The following is a 21,913-nucleotide window of genomic DNA, read 5'->3' as shown; positions in this document are numbered from 1 at the left end:
GAACCTTTACACTGTGCGGTTCTGTTGTACAGTTTGAACTGAAACTGAGTACAGTGATTAAAAATATCATACAGTGTCTGCTCAGCTTCAGGATGAATACTGCCATGAACTGCCATGAACACTACTGGCCAGTAGATGGCAGTAGAGGCCTTGAAAACGTGCCAAAACAAAATTCCAGATAATCCGTGTCTGCTACATTTAAGATGCGTGGAATTTAACAAACGCAAATACAATAACAACGTCTATAAACCCAGAGAATATATTCACGAGAGTTTTAGGCACTAGAGTTTAATGCTGTTGTCCGTGGAGCCTGAACAGAGTGTCTGAAATGCATTTGTCCTGTCGTAAACATACTGAGATTACCCTATCCTACCCATAATGCACTGCTGGGCACAGCATGTGCGCACTAAAACCTTAAAAATTGTGAGCATTGTGATTGGTAGAGAGCTAGCTTTGTGGCTGCTCTCAGCTTGCTTCTGTGCTGGAAGCTGTGTAGTAAACAAGAGCTTCCAGCAGGGGATAGGATGTTCAAAGACAGAAGTGCGGGCTGATTGTTTGGGTTTGTTGTCCCTTTTGATGCGTCCAGAAGCTATTGTGGTGTTAAAACTCAAATTCAGCTTGTTAGTAGTTGCAAATGTACCAGAGACAATACTGGAATTTACTGGTTATCTGTAACTTCTGATACATTTTTAGGTGGTTTATCTTTATCAAAGATAACTTTTCAGTTATCTGATTATCTGTTAATTTTTTGGTTATCTGTGCCCACCACTGTGTATCAGCAGAAATACACTGTACAAATGCCGTTTGGTCAGTTATCATGGCGCTTTTTGCTTTTTAAAAAAAATACATTTATTTACTTGTTGATTTTAGCCATTTCACACTCCTGTTATAAGACAGTGATTGTAGCACAGTGGTAAAGTTTCCACTGTAAAGTTTGCACTGTGTTCCTGATCGCACAACACCTTCACAGCGGGTTCGTTCACGCCTGCCCGTCGGGTCCATGTTTTTGTGATTCGCTCATTTGAGCTGTTCCGCCGTGATTGGCCCTGATTTGTACTTATTCGTACTATGTGTGAAGGGGCCTTGACAACTGTTTCCAATTAACAATGGAGGATGCCAGGGTGGCGTCCTCCATTGGATGAGGACACCACAGTGGATGAGTAGCAAAACAAGCTAAACAAGAAGTGTAGTTGTCATGAATAAACTTCAGGAAGCTTCCAAAACCTGAAATCTATATCTTTTGTCATTAACTGTTGGCATATTTGTTACTTTGTTCTGTACATTACAGCTTAACATCTTGCTCGTTTGCACAATTTCCTTAAATCAGTTATTCAAGAATGAAATCTCAAGATCAAGACAGTATTTTGTTTTTTCTTACCTACAACAGAGATTCTGAAAGACTCACTTAGAGGAGAACTGTTTCGATTTGAAAACCTGGTCTCATAACAACACTGGTAGAGTCCCTCATTATCAAACTTCACTTTAAGGATGGTGAAGTATGCAGAATTTGAACTTGATGTTTGGGTCTTTCTGACTGACCCATGATAGCATGAAGGCCTGTGCTTGTGTGTCTGTATTTAGCACTGCGATAGACTGGTGGTCTGTCCAGGGTGTCCCCTGCCTCTTGTCCAATGACCATTGGGATATGCTCAAACTAACCAAACTAATTTTGGACGAGTTATTTAAAATTACTGTTGTGTCTGAAGTTTTATAAAGTGAAAATATCAGATATATGCTTTAGTTTTAAAGTAATGTGCTAATTTTTAAGGTTTTAGTGCGCACATGCTGTGCCCAGCAGTGCATTATGGGTAGGATAGGGTAATCTCAGTATGTTTACGACAGGACAAATGCATTTCAGACACTCTGTTCAGGCTCCACGGACAACAGCATTAAACTCTAGTGCCTAAAACTCTCGTGAATATATTCTCTGGGTTTATAGACGTTGTTATTGTATTTGCGTTTGTTAAATTCCACGCATCTTAAATGTAGCAGACACGGATTATCTGGAATTTTGTTTTGGCACGTTTTCAAGGCCTCTACTGCCATCTACTGGCCAGTAGTGTTCATGGCAGTTCATGGCAGTATTCATCCTGAAGCTGAGCAGACACTGTATGATATTTTTAATCACTGTACTCAGTTTCAGTTCAAACTGTACAACAGAACCGCACAGTGTAAAGGTTCAGAGCGCCCGATTTATGTTCTCACACACATTGTACGTTCAAAAACCACGTCGAACACGTGTTTCCAGAAGCAAAACATAAGCTTTTTTCAGACTTAAATTATAAAATCTCTCGATGTTAGACATCAAAGTTTAAAAACAAAACAAAACAACAAAAAACATTACAAGACAGCTCTGCGGTGTTTGCACATGCACAGTGCGAGCAATTGGATGCTTGTAGCTCTTCAGCAGCAGGATACCCTCACGACGGCCGACCAGAATAATATCAAACAGGTTTGATTTTCATCTGACCATACGATCGGCGATCAGGACGTGGTCGTGAGATGTTAAATGCAGCTTGTTACTCCATGAGCACTACACGATGCACGATGTGCGATTAACCTGAAACTCGGTCCAAAAAATTCTCACACGATGAAAAATCATCTGAAAAAGGGCCAAAAGTCACACAGTGTAAAGCCAACATTTATGTGTCAAGACAATATTGAGTGCATGTTTTACAACATCATAAAATGTGCGCACATTCTCTCCACATGCAAAACATTTTGCGATGACACTTCTGTAAAAATGCCTGTTTTTACAAATAAAAAATGGAATATTTTACAAAAGCACATTTATCTGTAAACACACGACACACGTCACATTAACGTGTTGGTTTACATGGTAAATGGTAAATGGACTGCATTTATGTAGCGCTTTTCCATCTGCATCAAACGCTCAAACCGCTTTACAATTATGCCTCACATTCACCCTGGTGTCAGGGTGCTGCCATACAAGGCGCTCACTACACACCGGGAGCAATAGGGGATTAAAGGTCTTGCCCAAGGGCCCTTAGTGATTTTCCAGTCAGGCAGGGATTTAAACCCATGATCTTCTGGACTCAAGCCCAACACCTTAACCACTAGACCATCACCTCCCCTAATTCAGTCATAATGAATGACTGAACCAATCAGTGTTTAGCAGAGGCACTTTTACCCAGAATCCTTTGCGATCTGTCTGTGTTTGTTACAGAACCTCAGAATTAGTGCATTATTCAACATTAAAAAACAGACTGGCGTCCTGTCCTGGGTGTACCCCGCCTCATGCCCTATGACTGCTGGGATAGGCTCCAGCTCCCCGTGACCCTTAATTGGACTAAGCGGTAGAAGATGAGTGAGTGAGTGAGTGTTATATTTTAACTTTGTACAAATGACAGAATTGACATTAATGGAGTTAATCTATCAGTATACACACCAAACCATAAGTCAGCATGACTTTATTTTCCAAGACCTCTGCCTGACCGGAGCATTGTGATTGGTAGAGAGCTAGCTTTGTGGCTGCTCTCAGCTTGCTTCTGTGCTGGAAGCTGTGTAGTAAACAAGAGCTTCCAGCAGGGGATAGGATGTTCAAAGACAGAAGTGCGGGCTGATTGTTTGGGTTTGTTGTCCCTTTTGATGCGTCCAGAAGCTATTGTGGTGTTAAAACTCAAATTCAGCTTGTTAGTAGTTGCAAATGTACCAGAGACAATACTGGAATTTACTGGTTATCTGTAACTTCTGATACATTTTTAGGTGGTTTATCTTTATCAAAGATAACTTTTCAGTTATCTGATTATCTGTTAATTTTTTGGTTATCTGTGCCCACCACTGTGTATCAGCAGAAATACACTGTACAAATGCCGTTTGGTCAGTTATCATGGCGCTTTTTGCTTTTTAAAAAAAATACATTTATTTACTTGTTGATTTTAGCCATTTCACGCTCCTGTTATAAGACAGTGATTGTAGCACAGTGGTAAAGTTTCCACTGTAAAGTTTGCACTGTGTTCCTGATCGCACAACACCTTCACAGCGGGTTCGTTCACGCCTGCCCGTCGGGTCCATGTTTTTGTGATTCGCTCATTTGAGCTGTTCCGCCGTGATTGGCCCTGATTTGTACTTATTCGTACTATGTGTGAAGGGGCCTTGACAACTGTTTCCAATTAACAATGGAGGATGCCAGGGTGGCGTCCTCCATTGGATGAGGACACCACAGTGGATGAGTAGCAAAACAAGCTAAACAAGAAGTGTAGTTGTCATGAATAAACTTCAGGAAGCTTCCAAAACCTGAAATCTATATCTTTTGTCATTAACTGTTGGCATATTTGTTACTTTGTTCTGTACATTACAGCTTAACATCTTGCTCGTTTGCACAATTTCCTTAAATCAGTTATTCAAGAATGAAATCTCAAGATCAAGACAGTATTTTGTTTTTTCTTACCTACAACAGAGATTCTGAAAGACTCACTTAGAGGAGAACTGTTTCGATTTGAAAACCTGGTCTCATAACAACACTGGTAGAGTCCCTCATTATCAAACTTCACTTTAAGGATGGTGAAGTATGCAGAATTTGAACTTGATGTTTGGGTCTTTCTGACTGACCCATGATAGCATGAAGGCCTGTGCTTGTGTGTCTGTATTTAGCACTGCGATAGACTGGTGGTCTGTCCAGGGTGTCCCCTGCCTCTTGTCCAATGACCATTGGGATATGCTCAAACTCCCCCATGACCTGAATAAATGATCTCATGAGAACATTCTAAATTTTTTTAGATACATTTTTTTTTCTCATTCAAAACGTAAATGTGTAATTTACAAAATCAAAGTCACAAAAAAATTTTTTTTAATTTATATGTAAGGAGTCCAGAGCACGTTCTGAAAGAACTGAAGAAAGGCCGTACAGGTATGTTGTTATTTTGCCTTTGACATCTAACTTCTTGCTTGTTTGCACAATTTCGTTCAATATGTTGTAGAAGAATGACATATCAAGATCACTAGTCTGTTTGTCTTTTCTTACCTGCAACAGCGATTCTGACAGACTCACTTTGAGGAGAAATAATGTTTCGATTTGAAACCCTGGTCTCATAACGACACTGGTAGAGTCCCTCATTATCAAAGTTCACTTTGAGAATGGTGAAGTTTGCAGAATTTGAACTTGATCTTTGGGTCTTTCTGATCGACTTTACAGTATTCATCAGAATAAATGTTCCACCTAAATGCTCAGTTGAGATCGAACACAGGATGCCAACATCGCCACCCCAGGTAACAACACCAACAGGATTCATGCTGATGCTCGGCTTTGGAAGGATTGCTAAAAAACAAAACAAAACAAAAAAAACACAAAAATATAAAGTGATAAAGTATTAAAGTAAAGTAATAAAGTGTTGAGAGCATTTGGTCAGGAATTTGGAAATTATCATTTTATGCTAATTTTAATAACTAGTGATAACTTAAGAATGAATACATCCTAAATGGTGGGTTACTGCTTTCAATGTTTCCTTTTTTTTTGGCACTTTGGTAATTTGGGTCTTGACATTACAGCTTAATTTCTTCTATGGCTGCACAGTTTCCTTTCAATCATCTATACTGAATGAAATATCAAGATCAAGAAATTGTTTTTCTTTTCTTACCTGCAACAGAAATTCTGACAAACTCACTGAGAGGAGAACTGATATTGCGATTTGAGACCCTGGTCCCATACTGACACTGGTAGAGTCCCTCATTCTCAAAGGTCACTTTGAGGATGGTGAAGTCTGCAGAATTTGAACTTGATGTTTGGGTCTTTCTCATTGACCCGGCAGTATTCATCAGAATAAATGTTCCACCCAAATGCTGAGTTGAGACTGAACACGAGATTCTGACATTGTTGCCCCACATAACATCACCAACAGGGTTGATGCTGATGCTCGGCTTTGGAAGTCTCACTGAAAAATGACACAGTATGAGAATATTAAGAGCCTTTGATGAGATCTAAATTATGTTGTTTTTTTTTTTGTCATATCATGTCATTAGTGATTATTTAGAATTGAATAAATCCTCAGATGTTCATCTTTTGTCATTAACTGTTGGCATGTTTGTCTTTTGGGCCTTTACATTACAGCTTAATTTCTTGCAAGTTTGCACAGTTTCTTCATTCAGCGACACAAGAATGAAATGTCAAGATGAAGAGAGTGTTGTTTTCTTACCTGCAACAGAGATTCTTACAGTCTCACTTAAAGGGGAACTAATATTTCGATTTGAAACTCTGGTGTCATACTGACACTGGTAGTGTCCCTCATTGTCAAAGTGGACTTTCAGGATGGTGAAGTTTGCAGAATTTGAACTTGATGTTTGAGTCTTTCTCATTGACCCTGCAGTATTTAGCAGAATAAATGTTCCACCTAAATGTGGTGTTGAGATCGAACACAAGATGCCAACATTGTCACCCCAGGTAACAACGCCAACAGGGTTCATGCTGATGCTCGGCTTTGGAAGACTCACTGAAAAATAACACAATACAACAGTAAAGTGCCTTTGATGAGGTTGTACTTTGCATTTTTTTAAATTTGATGTAATTTGTGATTATTTGTGACCATTCACAATAGCCGTCTGAGGCGCACAGCCATTTGTGTGTACGCGCACAGCCTCTCTAGCCACAGACAGTATGCGAACGTGCGTAAATCGTTAAAGTAGTCGATAAAACGTTCTTACCGCTATCGTTTCTGTATGACAACGTTGCTTTTCGTCCCACATGTGGATGAGTCACGTTCAGCTCTTTGGATCTTTAGTTATTGATCCGTTCAGATATTGTCAGTGTTCATACAAGACGTCGGACTTGGGAGGTTGGGCGAAGTTGGGCGACAATCAGATGGAACGCTGACAGTACGGGAACTACACAAACGATGAGGAACCGTCAAGACAGCAAGCAAAAGGGAATACGGATGAACTGAAGTTGTCATCGGGATTCGTTCACATTTTTCAACAGTTTGACAATTCTGATGAAATGCCAGCTGCAGGAATGAAGCTGGATGACGGTTAAACGATGTCTACGAATGTCAACATAAGTCCAGATTACTTGTTTCGTTTTGGCTTCGGTGTCCTTCGTTAGTGCCATGTGACTGGGGCTTTACATGAATGACCTGATGCACTCATATCATTAACACATGAGCCAGCTCTTTGTGTCCCTCTGTCCAGTGTGCACTGATGGACTGGTGACTGCGTTGCAAAGGTGAAATGTGGTTTTATTTTTTACCATGTGAGGAGAGCCCACCGATGCACGCGCCTTGCGGTGGCGTCTTGTGTGTAGCGAATAAAAGAAGACACAGTAGCAGCTCGTCACTGACACGCCCACCTGTCCAGTGCAAACCACAGCTGGACAACACATATCTGCCATGAAGACCACCTCTTAACAAGCTACAGCAATGCACATGTGTGGCCGGGCTCTCATGACATGCTGATCATTGTTATATCAGTGTTATTTATTGTTCTTTGTTTTAATTTAACATGTTGTGTTCACCCTGTCAGTGTCAGTTGAGTGAGTGAGTCTGAGCTGGACACACCCCCATATCTGCAGAGGGAAGCAAAGCCATCACACATGAATGGGCACATGCTGTTGCCCTCATTGTATTTTTAATTTTAACACTGTTTCCTTTGATTGAACATTTCACTGACAATCACACTCTCACCTGACAACGTGTTATCGTCTGGCAACATCGGTGAGCCTGCGCTGACATGATGTCAGTGACACGCCCCCTTGGACTCCCGTCACTCAAAGCCCCACGTTGTGATCGCATGTCATGTGGCTGTCCACTCGATTCTTGACCTGGCCACGGACCTAGCATTTGTTTATTTTAACTATGTAGTCCCGGCATGTTTGCACTGCTGCCTGGTGATCCCACCTCCAGAGGGACATGGTGATTATGTCATGATGGGTGGTCCACAGGTCTGACATGCCGGTCAGCTGTGTGTGCGCGAGCTTGTCACATGCATCAACTCGCGTGGGCACGCAGCCGTGCGCACCTGCACATCTGGTCCTACAGCTGTAATAACCAGAATGTCCCATATTGTGTAATGGGAGGGAATGTGTTTCATGACGTCCATCATGGACATGACAGGCCGTCCAGATGTGCACACTGTGCTGGACTGTGATCGCACTGCAATCCGGCTGCCGTTGGAGCATTTTCCACCTCAGCCGCACCTACACAATGTGGAATTGTGGTTTGGGTAGGGGGTGGGGGGGGGTTAATGACCCATTGGCATGCCATTTGTGTTGCTGGGGGGAGGCACACTTGCACGCCATTTCATTCGTGTGGCAGGGGAGCAGGGTTGCCAACTCTCACGCATCTGGTGTGAGACTCACACTTTCAGCATCAATCTCACGCTCTCACACACAAGTAAGAATTGTCATGCCAAAATAAAAAAATATCTCCCGTTTATTTTCTATTGATGACTAGATTAGACCAGACCACAGCGCATTGTTTCTTAATGAAAAGAGAGGATAAGGTGTGCATTCGAAGCTTATGGTTCTGATCGAGTCACCCACTGAGGCAGCATAAAAAGTTTTGGATAACAAGGTAAGCCCATCAAAAGCCTAACTTTGGGTCCCTTGCCACTACAGACGGAGCCTCATCAGACTAATTGTGTTGAGACAGTCGGCTACAGACTTCAACTAATTGCAAACTATATAATTTAAAGGACATATGGTACGTTATTTAATGTCCTGGTTAGCAAGTATTAATGATTTTAAGTCTGTCTGTGCACATGCTCTGAAAATTTTATTGATAATTCCACTGACGGAGAAATGGCGTTTTGAACAAGTGAATCAAGATAAAGCATTTTTTTTTAAATGGTTCAGTGTTTGAAGCAATTAAATATGGCGACATCTGCCGGCCAATCTAACATAGCACTTGCATGTAACGATTTTAAGTCATATAAAATGTAAACATACAAAAAATAATACAAAAATATATTAACTAAACACATAAATACATAAAATACAAGGAAACAGAAAAAAAGCCAAAAAATAAAGAAAAAAGAAGAAGCTTGTTTCCATTGTGACACAACAAAATACTCACAGGCAAACATACATTCATACATACACAAAACCCATAACAGTTAATAAAATATAAATATATAGTATTCTTTATTTTTTTCTAAAAAATAAATAACTGATTGTTCTCTTGTTGAGCCAATTCTTGGAATTAAAAGTGACCCTGTTTTTAAAAAGAGGCTTCGATTCACAAACTAATGTGACAAGACGGACCATTAAATAGTTTAGCTCCAGTGTACCTGAAGGACGAAGCCCCACAAATCTTCACCTGACGAATGACCAGAGACAAGGTATTCGGCCGAGTGTTAATGTTGTGCTGCGCAGCTGGAAATTTTATAAGAAGTGACCAAGTAATTTGGGGCTTACTTATTCACTATATTAAACATATGATTTAATTGTAATTGTTGAATTCTGAGCTCAACAGGCAACATACTGACCATTCTAAATTCGGCCAGGCCTATCTGGGTCCAGGGTTGTGCAGAGAGGAGAAAGCCAATGATCTTGTTCTGCATAATCTGCAACCTCCCTTGATTACACTTAGTCAGGCCAGAATACCAGGCGACACTGCCATCGTCCATGTGACACTGTATCAAAGCTGATGGAAGAAGTTTTCTCATATGCAAATCCAAATCTTTGGCCCGTCTGTATAAGAACTTTAATTTTGCATTTGACTTGCTGATCACGTTGTCAACTATAAGATCGCCAGATGAGGCCTGAGCTAAGTCAAGACCAATATATTTTACAAAGGATTTACTCATAATTTTATTTTACCAGCACGTTACATTTAATGTGTCATTCCAGTAACATGTTTAAAGACTTTAATAATATACTTGTGTTATAATGTGATTGTGCCATCATAAAATACTGTGTGTAATAGAGTTATAAATTGTGAAATGTTTGCTCAACTATGGACTGTTATGACCATAGTTGTACAAAATGAAGCAGATTGGGGGCTTCAAAAGTTTTTATTTAAAAACTTGACCATTTCTGCGTTGTCTGTTCCTTTTCTCTCCAGTTGTGGACAAAACTCACACGGGAACAGAAGTTGCTGGCATATGAAGACAGATTTTGTCCAGCTTGTAAAAAGTTGGATAAGCCACTGCCTCCATCCTCCCTATCTCTCCTTGCAAATTCACTGCAGAAAATGAAAGGTCCTACCTTTTCTAAGTGCCCCGCGAGTGATGTTGGATGTTCGTTGGTGGCACCTGGACTCCAGCTGAGATTGGGTTGAATGGCCATTCGTCCGACATTTGCCGACATTTGGCCGCTGGTGTGAAGGCTGCCTTGATCACGCGATTCGGCCACGGTTTGATATGACCGATGATATCGTATATCTCCTCGGCCGCGGCACGACGTGTCCGACATGCGTACGACATACTGTGCAAATGTTGCGAGCACGATGAGATGGCAGTGCGACCTCATCTTGCCACCATTCAAATGGGTTTCTGGCGCGAGTGGCACTCGAATGTAGAGTGCATGTGCTGTGCCCGAATGGATGTGGTGACTGCTGTACGAGGCATTCGAATGCGACTCTGATTTTCTACCAGTGCCATTCGAATCCTCCTCCGTGCGCCATTCTGCTTCAATCATGTTATATGTAAAGGGGCCCTTAAACATTAACTGTTGGCATGTTGTCATTTGGGCCTTGCACAATTTACAAATGTTTGAGAAGAATGAAATAAGATCACTATTCTTCTTTTCTTACCTGCAACAGAGATTCTGACAGATTCACTTGGAGGAGAACTAATATTACGATTTGAAACCCTGGTCCCATACTGACAGTGGTAGAGTCCCTCATTGTCAAAGGTCACTTTGAAGATGGTGAAGTGTGCAGAGTTTGAACTTGATGTTTGGGTTTTTCTCATTGACCCTGCAGTATTCATCAGAATAAATGTTCCACCTAAATGCAGTGTTGATATGGTACATGAGATCCCAACATTGTTGCCCCAGGTAACGACACCAACAGGATTCATGCTGATGCTTGGCTTTGGAAGACTCACTGAAAATAACAGTACAAAAGAATTCAGAGTGTTTGATCAGGTCTTATTTTGTCTTTTTTTTTTTTTTCATTTTACAAAAGATACGCCCTTTTGATGCACCCTGTGTGGTGGTGGTGGTGGTGGTGGGGGGCTGTGTGTGTGTGTGTGTGTGTGTGTGTGTGTGTGTGTGTGTGTGTGTGTGTGTGTGTGTGTGTGTGTGTGTGTGTGTGTGTGTGTGTGTGTGTGTGTGTGTGTGTGCGCGCGCATTGGGGTTTGTATGTGTTTGTGTGTGGAGGTTGGGGTGGAACTTGTATGTGCGTGAGTTTCTTATAGGGAGCGTGTGTGTGTGTGTGTGTGTGTGGTGGGGTGGTGGCAAGATCACTGTTGCAAGGCAGCAGGCTGGTGTCTGTGGGGTTGCAGCAGACATACATTTGCTACGATCATTACAGTAAAATTTGTCATCAGTTATGATCAAATAAAATGCCAATTGCAGATCTTTTAATATAAATTTGTTGGTCATTTGGGCTTTTACTTTGCACCGTAACTTTGTTACTTTGCACATTTGCCTTCAATCACATATACAAGACTGAAATATCAAAATCATGAGAAAAATCATGTTTTTTCTTACCTGCAACAGAGATTCTGACAGATTCACTTGGAGGAGAACTAATATTACGATTTGAAACCCTGGTCTCATACTGACAGTGGTAGAGTCCCTCATTGTCAAAGGTCACTTTGAAGATGGTGAAGTGTGCAGAGTTTGAACTTGATGTTTGGGTCTTTCTGATTGACCCAGCAGTATTCATCAGAATAAATGTTCCACCTAAATGCTGTGTTGAGATTATACAGGAGATGTCAACATTGTTGCCCCAGGTCACGACGCCGACAGGGTTCATGCTGATGCGCGGCTTTGGAAGCCTCACTGAAAAATAATAGAAAAGCATTAAGCGCATTTGATAGATTATAATTCTTATATTTTTATGTAATGTTATTTGCGATCATTTACAAGAACATCTAAAAGAAGTAGACTATCATAATGAAACAATGTATTTTTATCAGTTATTTCAGAACGTCAAGATTTTAGATATTGTGGACTCACTACATATAAACCAGAGGTGAGACAAAGTCACTGTCAAGTCACTCTCAAGTCATTAATCTGCAAGTCTCAAGTCAAGTCTCAGGTCAGCTTGCAAACAGTTGGTGCTCATTGTGGCTTGAGACTTGACTTGGGACTTGCTGATTCATGGCCTGTGAGTGGCTTGATGGTGACTTCATCCCACCTCTGATATAAACTAAAACCTTTTAAGCATTTTTATATTTCATTTTGATCATTACAGCATACAGCTGAAAAAAGTATCTTGGATTACTAGAATATTTAATGTTTGAGTTACTATTTATGCAACATAATCACCACAGTTTGGTCCTGTACAAACAGCTGCAATCGTGGGGAAGACTTGTCCTGTAGACACTGACTGACACCCTCCAAAAGGAAGTTACGCCCCCAGTAGGCCATTGCGGTAAGGGCGGGGCTGATCGCGCTTTATCAAAACATTTATGGAACTTGACTGGAAGGGAAAAGTGTGTTTGGAAAAGATGCACAATCAACAGGGATGACTGCAACCTTAGGAAAATTATAAAGGAAAGTCAATTCTAGAACTTGGGAGAGGTTCACAAGGAGAAGACCAAGGCTGGAGTCATTGCATCAAGAGCCACCAGGAAACAGGCTACAAGTGATGCCTTCCTCATGTCAAGCCGCTTCTGAAGTAGAGACAAAGTCAAGTGTTTTACCTGGGTGAATGAGAAAAAGAACTGAAATGTTGCTCGGTGGGTCAAAATATTATTTTTCTGAAGAAAATAACATAAGCTTCATAACCAGGGTTGGGAAGGTTACTTTAAAAATGTATTCCGATACAGTTACTAGTTACCTGTTGAGAAATGTAATCAGTAACGTAATCCAAGTATCATAATATTAAAGTAATGTAATTTGATTACTTTCAATTACTTTTGGATTACTCCAATATCAAATATGCTAATACAGACAAAAGAAACTAAATACAAATAGTCTTGACCACATAGTACAGTTTATTAAGCAAAAATAAAACTGTTTCTTTTACATGGCATGCTCTGTTTTACTTCACATTATGAATTAAGAGCACCAACAATATTGTTTTAAACACACCCAGTGTTCACCTGCTAAATTTTCAACAAAAAATGCCAAACAAATGAAGGATAATGAAAACTCAGGAGGTGTGTGGATGAATTTGTAATTAAAAGTGGCTTGCAGAACAATATACAAAACAAAAAAAGTCTACTACTTGTTCAGTAAATTTGCACCATGTTTAACATATCATGCAGTCCACTTATTGAACTTTCAAAATAAGAACAACAGCACAATGAAAACCATTAAGTAAATACTGTCAGTAAGGAGGCGTGGTCGCCATTTTAATTCTGGGCAAGTTAGTGATTTGCGTGCATAGAAGTTCAAGAAACAGGTGGAATATGCCGGAAAGCTGCGCATGTTGGCAAAGCCACAAACAGAGGAACAAGGGAGACAATATTTCCTTCCATAAGTAAGTGGTTTTGGTTATTCTTGTCACTTTGTCCGTGATATTTGGAAACAGCTGTGTTTCCTGCTGTACCTGTGTCGCTGATGACACGGACCATTAACTCTTCACTTATGTCTAGTTGATATTTTCCACGGCTAGACCAATGTCTAGTTAAAATACTTGTCGTTAGTGATTAAAACTGTTTGACAAGACTGGGGATTTTTTTTCATTTGCACCTTAAAATAATGAGATTATATTGACCCACGCTGTGCCGCTCACAGTCACACCCACACATAGAGATGTGTACCCACACCACTGACTTCATGAATGAAAGGATGATTGTGTAAAAATATAATATGTATATAAATGTATTGTAATGGTTTTAGGAGCCGTGCTGCGCTGAACAGCTACTGCAGGACGCCTCAGCTCAGCAGCTTGAACAGCGCAGATCCGTGTAACTTTCAACCTAATATTTGGGAATGTGTGTGTGTCCGAGTAAGTTTAATACTTTCCTGACATAATTTAATGAAATTACTGGCTCGATATCCAGGTCAAAATGACATTTTAACACGTATTTTGCGAGCATTTTTCTGAGTGTGTCCAGTCGCGGATCCCCATTGAAAATGCATTAACATCCGGGAACTTCATCAATATTTTGCCCCGGTTAGGAGACGTCATGTCGCTCTGTCCATGAAGGGAGGTTTTCGTTTCAAAGGAAAAAAAAATTATTATCCAGATAATATCTATAAAATGCATTAAAATTGTAATCCTGCGAAGTAATCCCCATTTTTACTAAATATACTTGTAATCTGAATACGTCTTTTTTTCTGTAACTGTAGCAGAATACAGTTACCTTTTTTTGGATCCTAATTACGTAATGCCATTACATGTATTCCGTTACTCCCCAAGCCTGTTCATAACACCTCAACAGTACTACAGGCAGCTCGCCTCCATGCTATGGTGCATTGATCCAGTAATTTGTGCAAAAGGAGCCCCAACCAAGTACTGCATGCCCCAATTAACATACTATTCAGCAGTTTGACATGTCTAACAAATCCTTTTTGTTGTTGTTGTTGTTGATTGACCTTGTAAATGATAGCATGGTCCCACTGTTGCCTCACAGCAAGAAGGCCTGTGCTTGTATGTCTATATGTAGCACTGCGATAGACTGGCAGTGTGTCCAGGGTGTACCCTGCCTCTTGTCCAATGACCACTGGGATATGCTCCAACTCCCCCATGACCAAAATAAATGATCTCATTAAAACATTATAAATTTTTGAGATACATTTTTTTTCCTCATTTGAGAATGTAAATGTGTAATTTATAAAATTAAAGTCAGAAATGTTTATATGTAAGGAGTCCAGAGCACATTCTGAAAGAACTGATGGAAAATATGAAAACTTTTCAACAACATTCCATTTTTTTGAGATGGACTTTTATTTGAGAATAAAACATTAAATTTAAATTTTAGCTTTCAGTGTTTTAATATTATTTGTGCCACGTGGCTCATCTGGACATTGACATAACAGCTCAATGTTTTAGTTGGTACAATAGACTTTGTTCAATTATACAACAATGGAATATCAAGATCAGGATTTTTTTTCTTTTCTTACCTGTAACAGAGATTATGATGGATTCACTTAAAGGGGAACTAATCTGTTGATTTGAAACAGTAGTCTCATACTGACACTGGTAGAGTCCCTCGTGAGTAAAATCCACACTGGGGATGGTGAAGGTTGCAGAATTTGAACTTGATGTTTGGGTCTTTCTCACAGAGCCTGCTGTCTTTACCAGAATAAATGTTCCACCTAAATGTGGCGTTGATATTGAACATGAGATCCCAACATTGTTGCCCCAGGTAACGTTGCCAACAGGGTTCATGCTGATGCTCGGCTTTGGAAGACTCACTGAAAATAAGAAAATATAAGTGTTGACAGCCTTTGATCAGGTCTAAATTTGCTTGTTTGTCATCTGATGTCATTTATGATTCAGTGAAACTTCTCTCATTGACTGTTTATTGTTGGGCCTTTAGAGTGCATTCACACAATAATGTGAAGTGGTTGAGGCTGCCCAAACTAGCAGATTCTCAAAAAGAAAAAGCTTCCTCCAGGCGTCCAAATTTCCTGTCCTCAACATAGGTCGATGTAGCTCAGTGCAGGTGGATATTGTATTGACAAAGCTAAATGTTTAGGGACAGTCCACTGACTTACACAGGATGTAGTTTACCTTTTGCTGTCAGAGGGGTTGGTGGTGCACTCAGCATAGCTTGTTGGTGCTGAGTATCAACTCAATGTTTGTGACTAGACGGGTTCTACTATTCCTTCACATTTCTTCATGCCAAAGGGATCCAGATGAGGTGGTGCTTCAAGTCAGGCCTTTAACACTGAAGACCGGCAGATGCGAACAGAGCAGTAATGGAGTACTCACAGAGGTGACAAGTTATTGGATCTCAACTCTTGCTTGTGTTTTAGCATGACCAACGAAGAATTTAAGCATTTTGAATTTTTTGCAGGACCACAGCAAACACTGGTGTTGCCTGACTGGCGTGGACTTAGCTCCTGTGGACTATGGCAGACCTTGGCACTGGTCAGCGTTAATCAATTTTTCACTCTCCATCGGCAAAAGTCAGTCTAATCATCATAGTGTGAATGCACCACTAGATTACTGCGTCACTCTTTGGTACTTTGCACAATTTTCTTTAATCAGTTATACAACCCCTGGCAAAAATTATGGAATCACCGGCCTCAGAGGATGTTCATTCAGTTGTTTAATTTTGTAGAAAAAAAGCAGATCACAGACATGACACAAAACTAAAGTAATTTCAAATGGCAACTTTCTGGCTCCAACACGAGAGATGTCAATTGAAACAAAGGAGAGGATTATCAAACTCTTAAAAGAGGGTAAATCATCACGCAATGTTGCAAAAGATGTTGGTTGTTCACAGTCAGCTGTGTCTAAACTCTGGACCAAATACAAACAACATGGGAAGGTTGTTAAAGGCAAACATACTGGTAGACCAAGGAAGACATCAAAGCGTCAAGACAGAAAACTTAAAGCAATATGTCTCAAAAATGGAAAATGCACAACAAAACAAATGAGGAACGAATGGGAGGAAACTGGAGGAAACTGGAGTCAACGTCTGTGACAGAACTGTAAGAAACTGCCTAAAGGAAATGGGATTTACATACAGAAAAGCTAAACGAAAGCCATCATTAACACCTAAACAGAAAAAAACAAGGTTACAGTGGGCTAAAGAAAGCAAATCGTGGACTGTGGATGACGGATGAAAGTCATATTCAGTGATGAATCTTGAATCTGCATTGGGCAAGGTGATGATGCGGAACTTTTGTTTGGTGCCGTTCCAATGAGATTTATAAAGATGACTGCCTGAAGAGAACATGTAAATTTCCACAGTCATTGATGATATGGGGCTGCATGTCAGGTAAAGGCACTGGGGAGATGGCTGTCATTACATCATCAATAAATGCACAAGTTTACGTTGATATTTTGGACCTTTTCTGATGTTTGAGGATGATGAAATCATTTTCAGAAGATAATGCATCTTGCCATAGAGCAAAAACTGTGAAAACATTCCTTGCAAAAAGACACATAGGGTCAATTTCATGACATAGGGTCAATGTCAACGAGGCAGATGTGATTTGATGCAGCTGTTAGTTTTGGGGGATGGAAATTTACAGGGTGATTCCATAATTTATTCCTCAGAACTGAGTGAGATCCATATTTTTTTTTCCTCTGCTTGGTCTAAAAAAGTAATCGTTACTGACTACCACAATCTTTTTTTCTTGATTTCTTATAGTGTTTCTTAAAGCCAGAAAGTTGCCATTTGAAATGACTTTAGTTTTGTGTCATGTCTGTGATCTGCTTTTTTTCTACAAAATTAAACAACAGAATGAACATCCTCCGAGGCCGGTGATTCCATAATTTTTGACAGGGGTTGTACAAGAATGAAATAACAGAGGGCTTTTCTTGTCTTACCAACAACAGAAATTCTGACAGACTCACTCAGAAGAGAGCTAATGTTTCGATTTGAAACACTCATCTCATAATGACACTGATAGAGTCCCTCATGATCAAAGGTCACTTTGAAGAACGTGAAATTTGCAGAATTTGAACTTGATGTTAGGGTCTTTCTTACCGACCCTGCAGGATTAATCAGAATGTATATTCCACCTAAATGCTGCGTCGAGATTGAACATGAAATGCCAACATTGTTGTCCCAGGGAATGCCGCCAACAGGGTTGATGCTGATATTCGGCTTTGGAAGCCACAATGAAAAATTTAACAGCATAGGAGTGTTGACAATCTTTGGTCATGTCTAAATCTGCTTGTTTGTCCTGTGTATGAGAATATTCTTTTTGTTTTGGCTGCTCTCGTTAGGAGTCGCAGCAGACCAACCGTTTCCATCTCATCCTGTCCTCTGCATCTTCCTCTGTCTCACCAACCGCCTGCAGGTCCTCCATCACCACATCCATAAGGGCCCCTTCACACGTAGTATGAATGTGGGCGAATTGAGCATTAAGTGCGAATGAAGCAGGAATCATATACGTGTAAAATCGTAGGTGCCTCCAACGCCTTGTATACCTCTTGCTACAACTATTTGTGCACACCAGCGGCTGAAAGACAGAGTGTGCGCTGTGAGTGCCCATTCGAGCCCTCTCGCGGCAGGTGTCAGCCAAATTCCAGCTGACACACATGAACATCTAACACTGCTCGCTTGGCACTTAGAAAATGTCTGGCCATTTGCACTATTAGCACGAAAACAGCAGATGATCACTGTTGAGCTGGATGTGAAATTTGTCTAAGTTCCCCATGAGTGTGGTTTTGCAAACAGACACAGTGACACGTTGGTGTGTGTGCTGAACTGACAGGAGCAGCTGTGGAGATCTGTGGTTCTGGATGTCACGGCTGGGGAACACGTACCGTGTTTGGACGGACATGAACTAACAACTGCCCACTGTGACAGGTGTGTGTCTACTTGCTGTCCTCCCGTGGACATACATAAAAACATATATCACTGTTGCAATGGGCTGCAGCAAGAGTGCGCATATTGACAGGCTACCCCAGTTGAAAAGGATGGTCAGATCTTAACACGCGGTGATCTGAATATCACCCACATGAGCTCTATTCCACATAATGCTGTGTCAGTCCTGCATTGCGCCATCCACAAGACACACGTGTCAGGCAGGACATGCACGCAGGGCCGGCTGGACATGCTGCCAGCAGATGTGGTCAAGAGCGCCCTGCTTCTCCACTATTTATTTGCCAGGGAGGGAATTTCAACAAGTTGAGACTGTGGCCTGCTTCCATAGTCGTGTCCATAAAAATCATAGAGGGATATGCTTTCCAAATTTAATACCCATTACTATATTGGATGATGTTGAAATTGAGGATGGCCCAGTGGTTGTTCCAGCAATAGCAAAGATTTCGTGTCTGCTACCTACAACGCGCGTGGAATGTCTTAAACCTAAACCTATTTCTAGGCATCTTACATATGCTACTCTGGAACCACCCCTAAAACCAAACAGTTCAACTGTCAACCCCGCTGAGGTCCTTAGATTGGGTCTCATTAACATAAGATCACTGTCCTCAAAATCATTGTTGATCAATGATCTAATTATTGATCATCACTTAGATATGATTGGGCTATGTGAAACCTGGCTTAAACCTACAGCTGTCCTCCACTTAAAAGAGGCCTGCCCACCAGCATATACATTTAGTCACGTCCCTCGTGATGTGAAGCAAGGTGGGGGTGTTGCTCTTATTTATAAATCGAGGTTTAGCTTATTAGCTGTTGGGGGTTACAAATATCACTCGTTTGAGCATCTGATTCTCTGCTCTGCTCAGGATATTACACATTGCCAAGGTCAGAAGAAATCAGTTGTATTACTTTGTCACTGTATATAGGCCTCCTGGCCCATATTCTGAATTCTTAGATGAATTTGGTGCATTCATCTTTAACTTGTCAACTAGTGTAGATAACATTCTGATCATTGGTGACTTTAACATTCATATAAATAAGCCTTCTGATCCCCTCTGCAAATCATTTATGGAAATTGTGGATGCATTACAGTACAGAAACAGCATTAGTGAAGGTTACAAATGATGCTATCTCATCATCACCTGACAGCTGTCACTCATCACCACGTCATCACCATCTCCATAAAAGCCGGGCAGCAACTCCACCTCCCTGCCGAGATATCGTCTACCAAACAGGTAAACTCTCAGCCGTTTTCTGGTGCCAAACGCACACAATTGTCTGGATTCTTTGCAGGCATACCTGAGTATTATCTGCAGCTGGAGGCTGGGGTTTGGGGATCATGAGGGAGACGACGGACTTCGCTCCTCACACCAAACTAGGATAAGTCATCAGGCGCTGTATGTTGTTGTACTGTGTTTGAGGTGGAGGTGTTATTCCCACCTGAAGAACGTGTTTGCTTACTGTTTACTGGGTGTGTACACACACCCACCATTAACTGTTTCTGCTTCCTGCCAGCAGTACCAGGTCTGACAGCTGGAGACGGTGGCCACCTAGGGACTCAGGACTTGGCGGCTGCGGTGTGCTTCAGACCCGTTGGCAGTGGAAATCGTGTGGGACCCGGCTCTTCTCTGGACAGACGTCTTCTATCCTCGAGCCTGCCCACACGTCACCTTTGTATATTGATTGCATACAAATTCTGTGATTGTCTGTATTCCGTTGTGCACATTCATAACAGTAAAGTGTTATACTTTTGGCTCATCCATTGTCCATTCATTTACGCTCCCTGTTGTGGGTCCGTGTCACTACACTTTCCCAACATGACATCTCGGCCAACGTCATGGATTCCGAGGGGCGTCAACCATCAGTTGAACAACCAATGGAAGAGCAGGGCGCACAGGTGCCAGCAGGAGGCGTGTTAGGTGAGTTGCAGCACATCTTAACCGCCTTCACTGCTCGGATGGACTTAGTGACCGAGCAGAGCAAAATACTCAATCGCAGGATGGAGGCTCTCACCGCACAGGTGGAAGTGCGCGCTCAAGGTGCGGCTGCAGCTCCTCCTCCTGCTGTCCTGGTGCCAAATATAGACATTCCACTGGTCGTTCAACGAACCCCCTCACCATCCCTTGAAGCATACATAAGTCCCCCGGAACCGTACGGAGGTTGTGTAGAGACGTGCGCAGACTTCTTAATGCAGTGTTCACTCGTCTTTGCACAGCGTCCCGTCATGTACGCGTCGGACTCTAGCCGGGTGGCTTATGTAATTAATTTGCTTCGAGGTGAGGCACGCACCTGGGCTACGGCGCTTTGGGAGCAGAATTCACGGCTCCTAACGATATATACTGAGTTTGTGAGGGAGTTCAGACTGGTGTTCGATCACCCACATAGAGGCGAGACCGCTTCAACGGTGCTGCTGTCTATGAGACAGGGGTATCGACCTGGTTATACGGTTAGACAATCGGTTAGAAGAACGCCGTCTGGAGCGAGACAAAGGACGTGGCCGGGCACGCGCCGTCCCTCTCCCTTCCGGGTCCGAAAAGGTTCCGCCCTCCCCACGCTCCACAGCCGCAGTGCTCCGTGTGGCAACAGCTCCCCCTGCTGACGTTGCTAGGAAAACAAGCAGGGCCAAAATGAGATCAGATGACAGAATGAGGAGGCTGGCCCGCGGGGAGTGTTTTCTCTGCAGCTCAAAAGAGCACATACAGAAAATCTGCCCCAAACGGCCAAAACGACAACACCTTAGAAACTGGGCTAAGGATGGGCCAAGAAATTCACTTGGGACACACACGCATTTCTGCACGTCTTCCAGTTACGATCCTGAGTGGGGATCTAACCCTTCAAGCCCCAGCACTGGTGGACACGGGGTCAGAAGGGAATCTGCTGGACAGCAGATGGACAAGGGAAGTAGGGCTCCCTCTAGTGGTGCTCCCTTCACCATTGAAGGCGCGGGCACTAGATGGCACCCTTCTCACTTTAATCACACACAAGACACTACCTGTAACTCTGGTAGTGTCTGGGAATCATCGGGAGAAGATTGAGTTTTATGTGACTCCTTCTACCTCCCATGTAATTTTGGGTTTCCCGTGGATGATAAAACACAATCCCCGGATTGATTGGCCGTCTGGGGTTGTGGCTCAGTGGAGCGAAACCTGCCACCGGGAGTGTTTAGGATCCTCGGTTCCCCCCGGTTTGACTGCTAATGAGGAGGTTAAAGTCCCCCCCAATCTGACGGCGGTGCCCGAGGAGTACCACGATCTTGCTGACGTCTTCAGCAAAGATCTGGCACTCACTCTTCCCCCGCACTGTCAGTATGATTGTGCCATTGATTTGATCCCGGGTGTTGAGTACCCGTCCAGCAGGCTGTACAACCTCTCACGTCCTGAGTGCGAATCATTGG

The 21,913-nt window shown here is 42.0% G+C and overlaps 1 protein-coding gene across 1 annotated transcript in view; it reads right to left on the bottom strand.

Moving 5' to 3' along the window:
* Positions 1–21,913, bottom strand: part of LOC117528719 (immunoglobulin superfamily member 1-like) — a 170,895-nt gene that overhangs the window by 34,543 nt on the left and 114,439 nt on the right. The window contains exons 8-13 of the mRNA XM_034191355.1: positions 15,134–15,427; positions 11,603–11,896; positions 10,701–10,994; positions 6,153–6,446; positions 5,598–5,891; positions 4,985–5,278 (exon numbers count right to left, since the gene is read on the bottom strand). Coding sequence (XP_034047246.1) covers positions 4,985–5,278; positions 5,598–5,891; positions 6,153–6,446; positions 10,701–10,994; positions 11,603–11,896; positions 15,134–15,427 — 1,764 coding nt within the window. The remainder of the gene's footprint in view (positions 1–4,984; positions 5,279–5,597; positions 5,892–6,152; positions 6,447–10,700; positions 10,995–11,602; positions 11,897–15,133; positions 15,428–21,913) is intronic.

Source organism: Thalassophryne amazonica, chromosome 16 (genome assembly GCF_902500255.1).
Source record: "Thalassophryne amazonica chromosome 16, fThaAma1.1, whole genome shotgun sequence".
Classification (NCBI taxonomy): Eukaryota; Metazoa; Chordata; class Actinopteri; order Batrachoidiformes; family Batrachoididae; genus Thalassophryne; species Thalassophryne amazonica.
The sequence above is the reverse complement of the archived record's forward strand: the minus strand, read 5'-3'. Positions and strand labels throughout refer to the sequence as shown.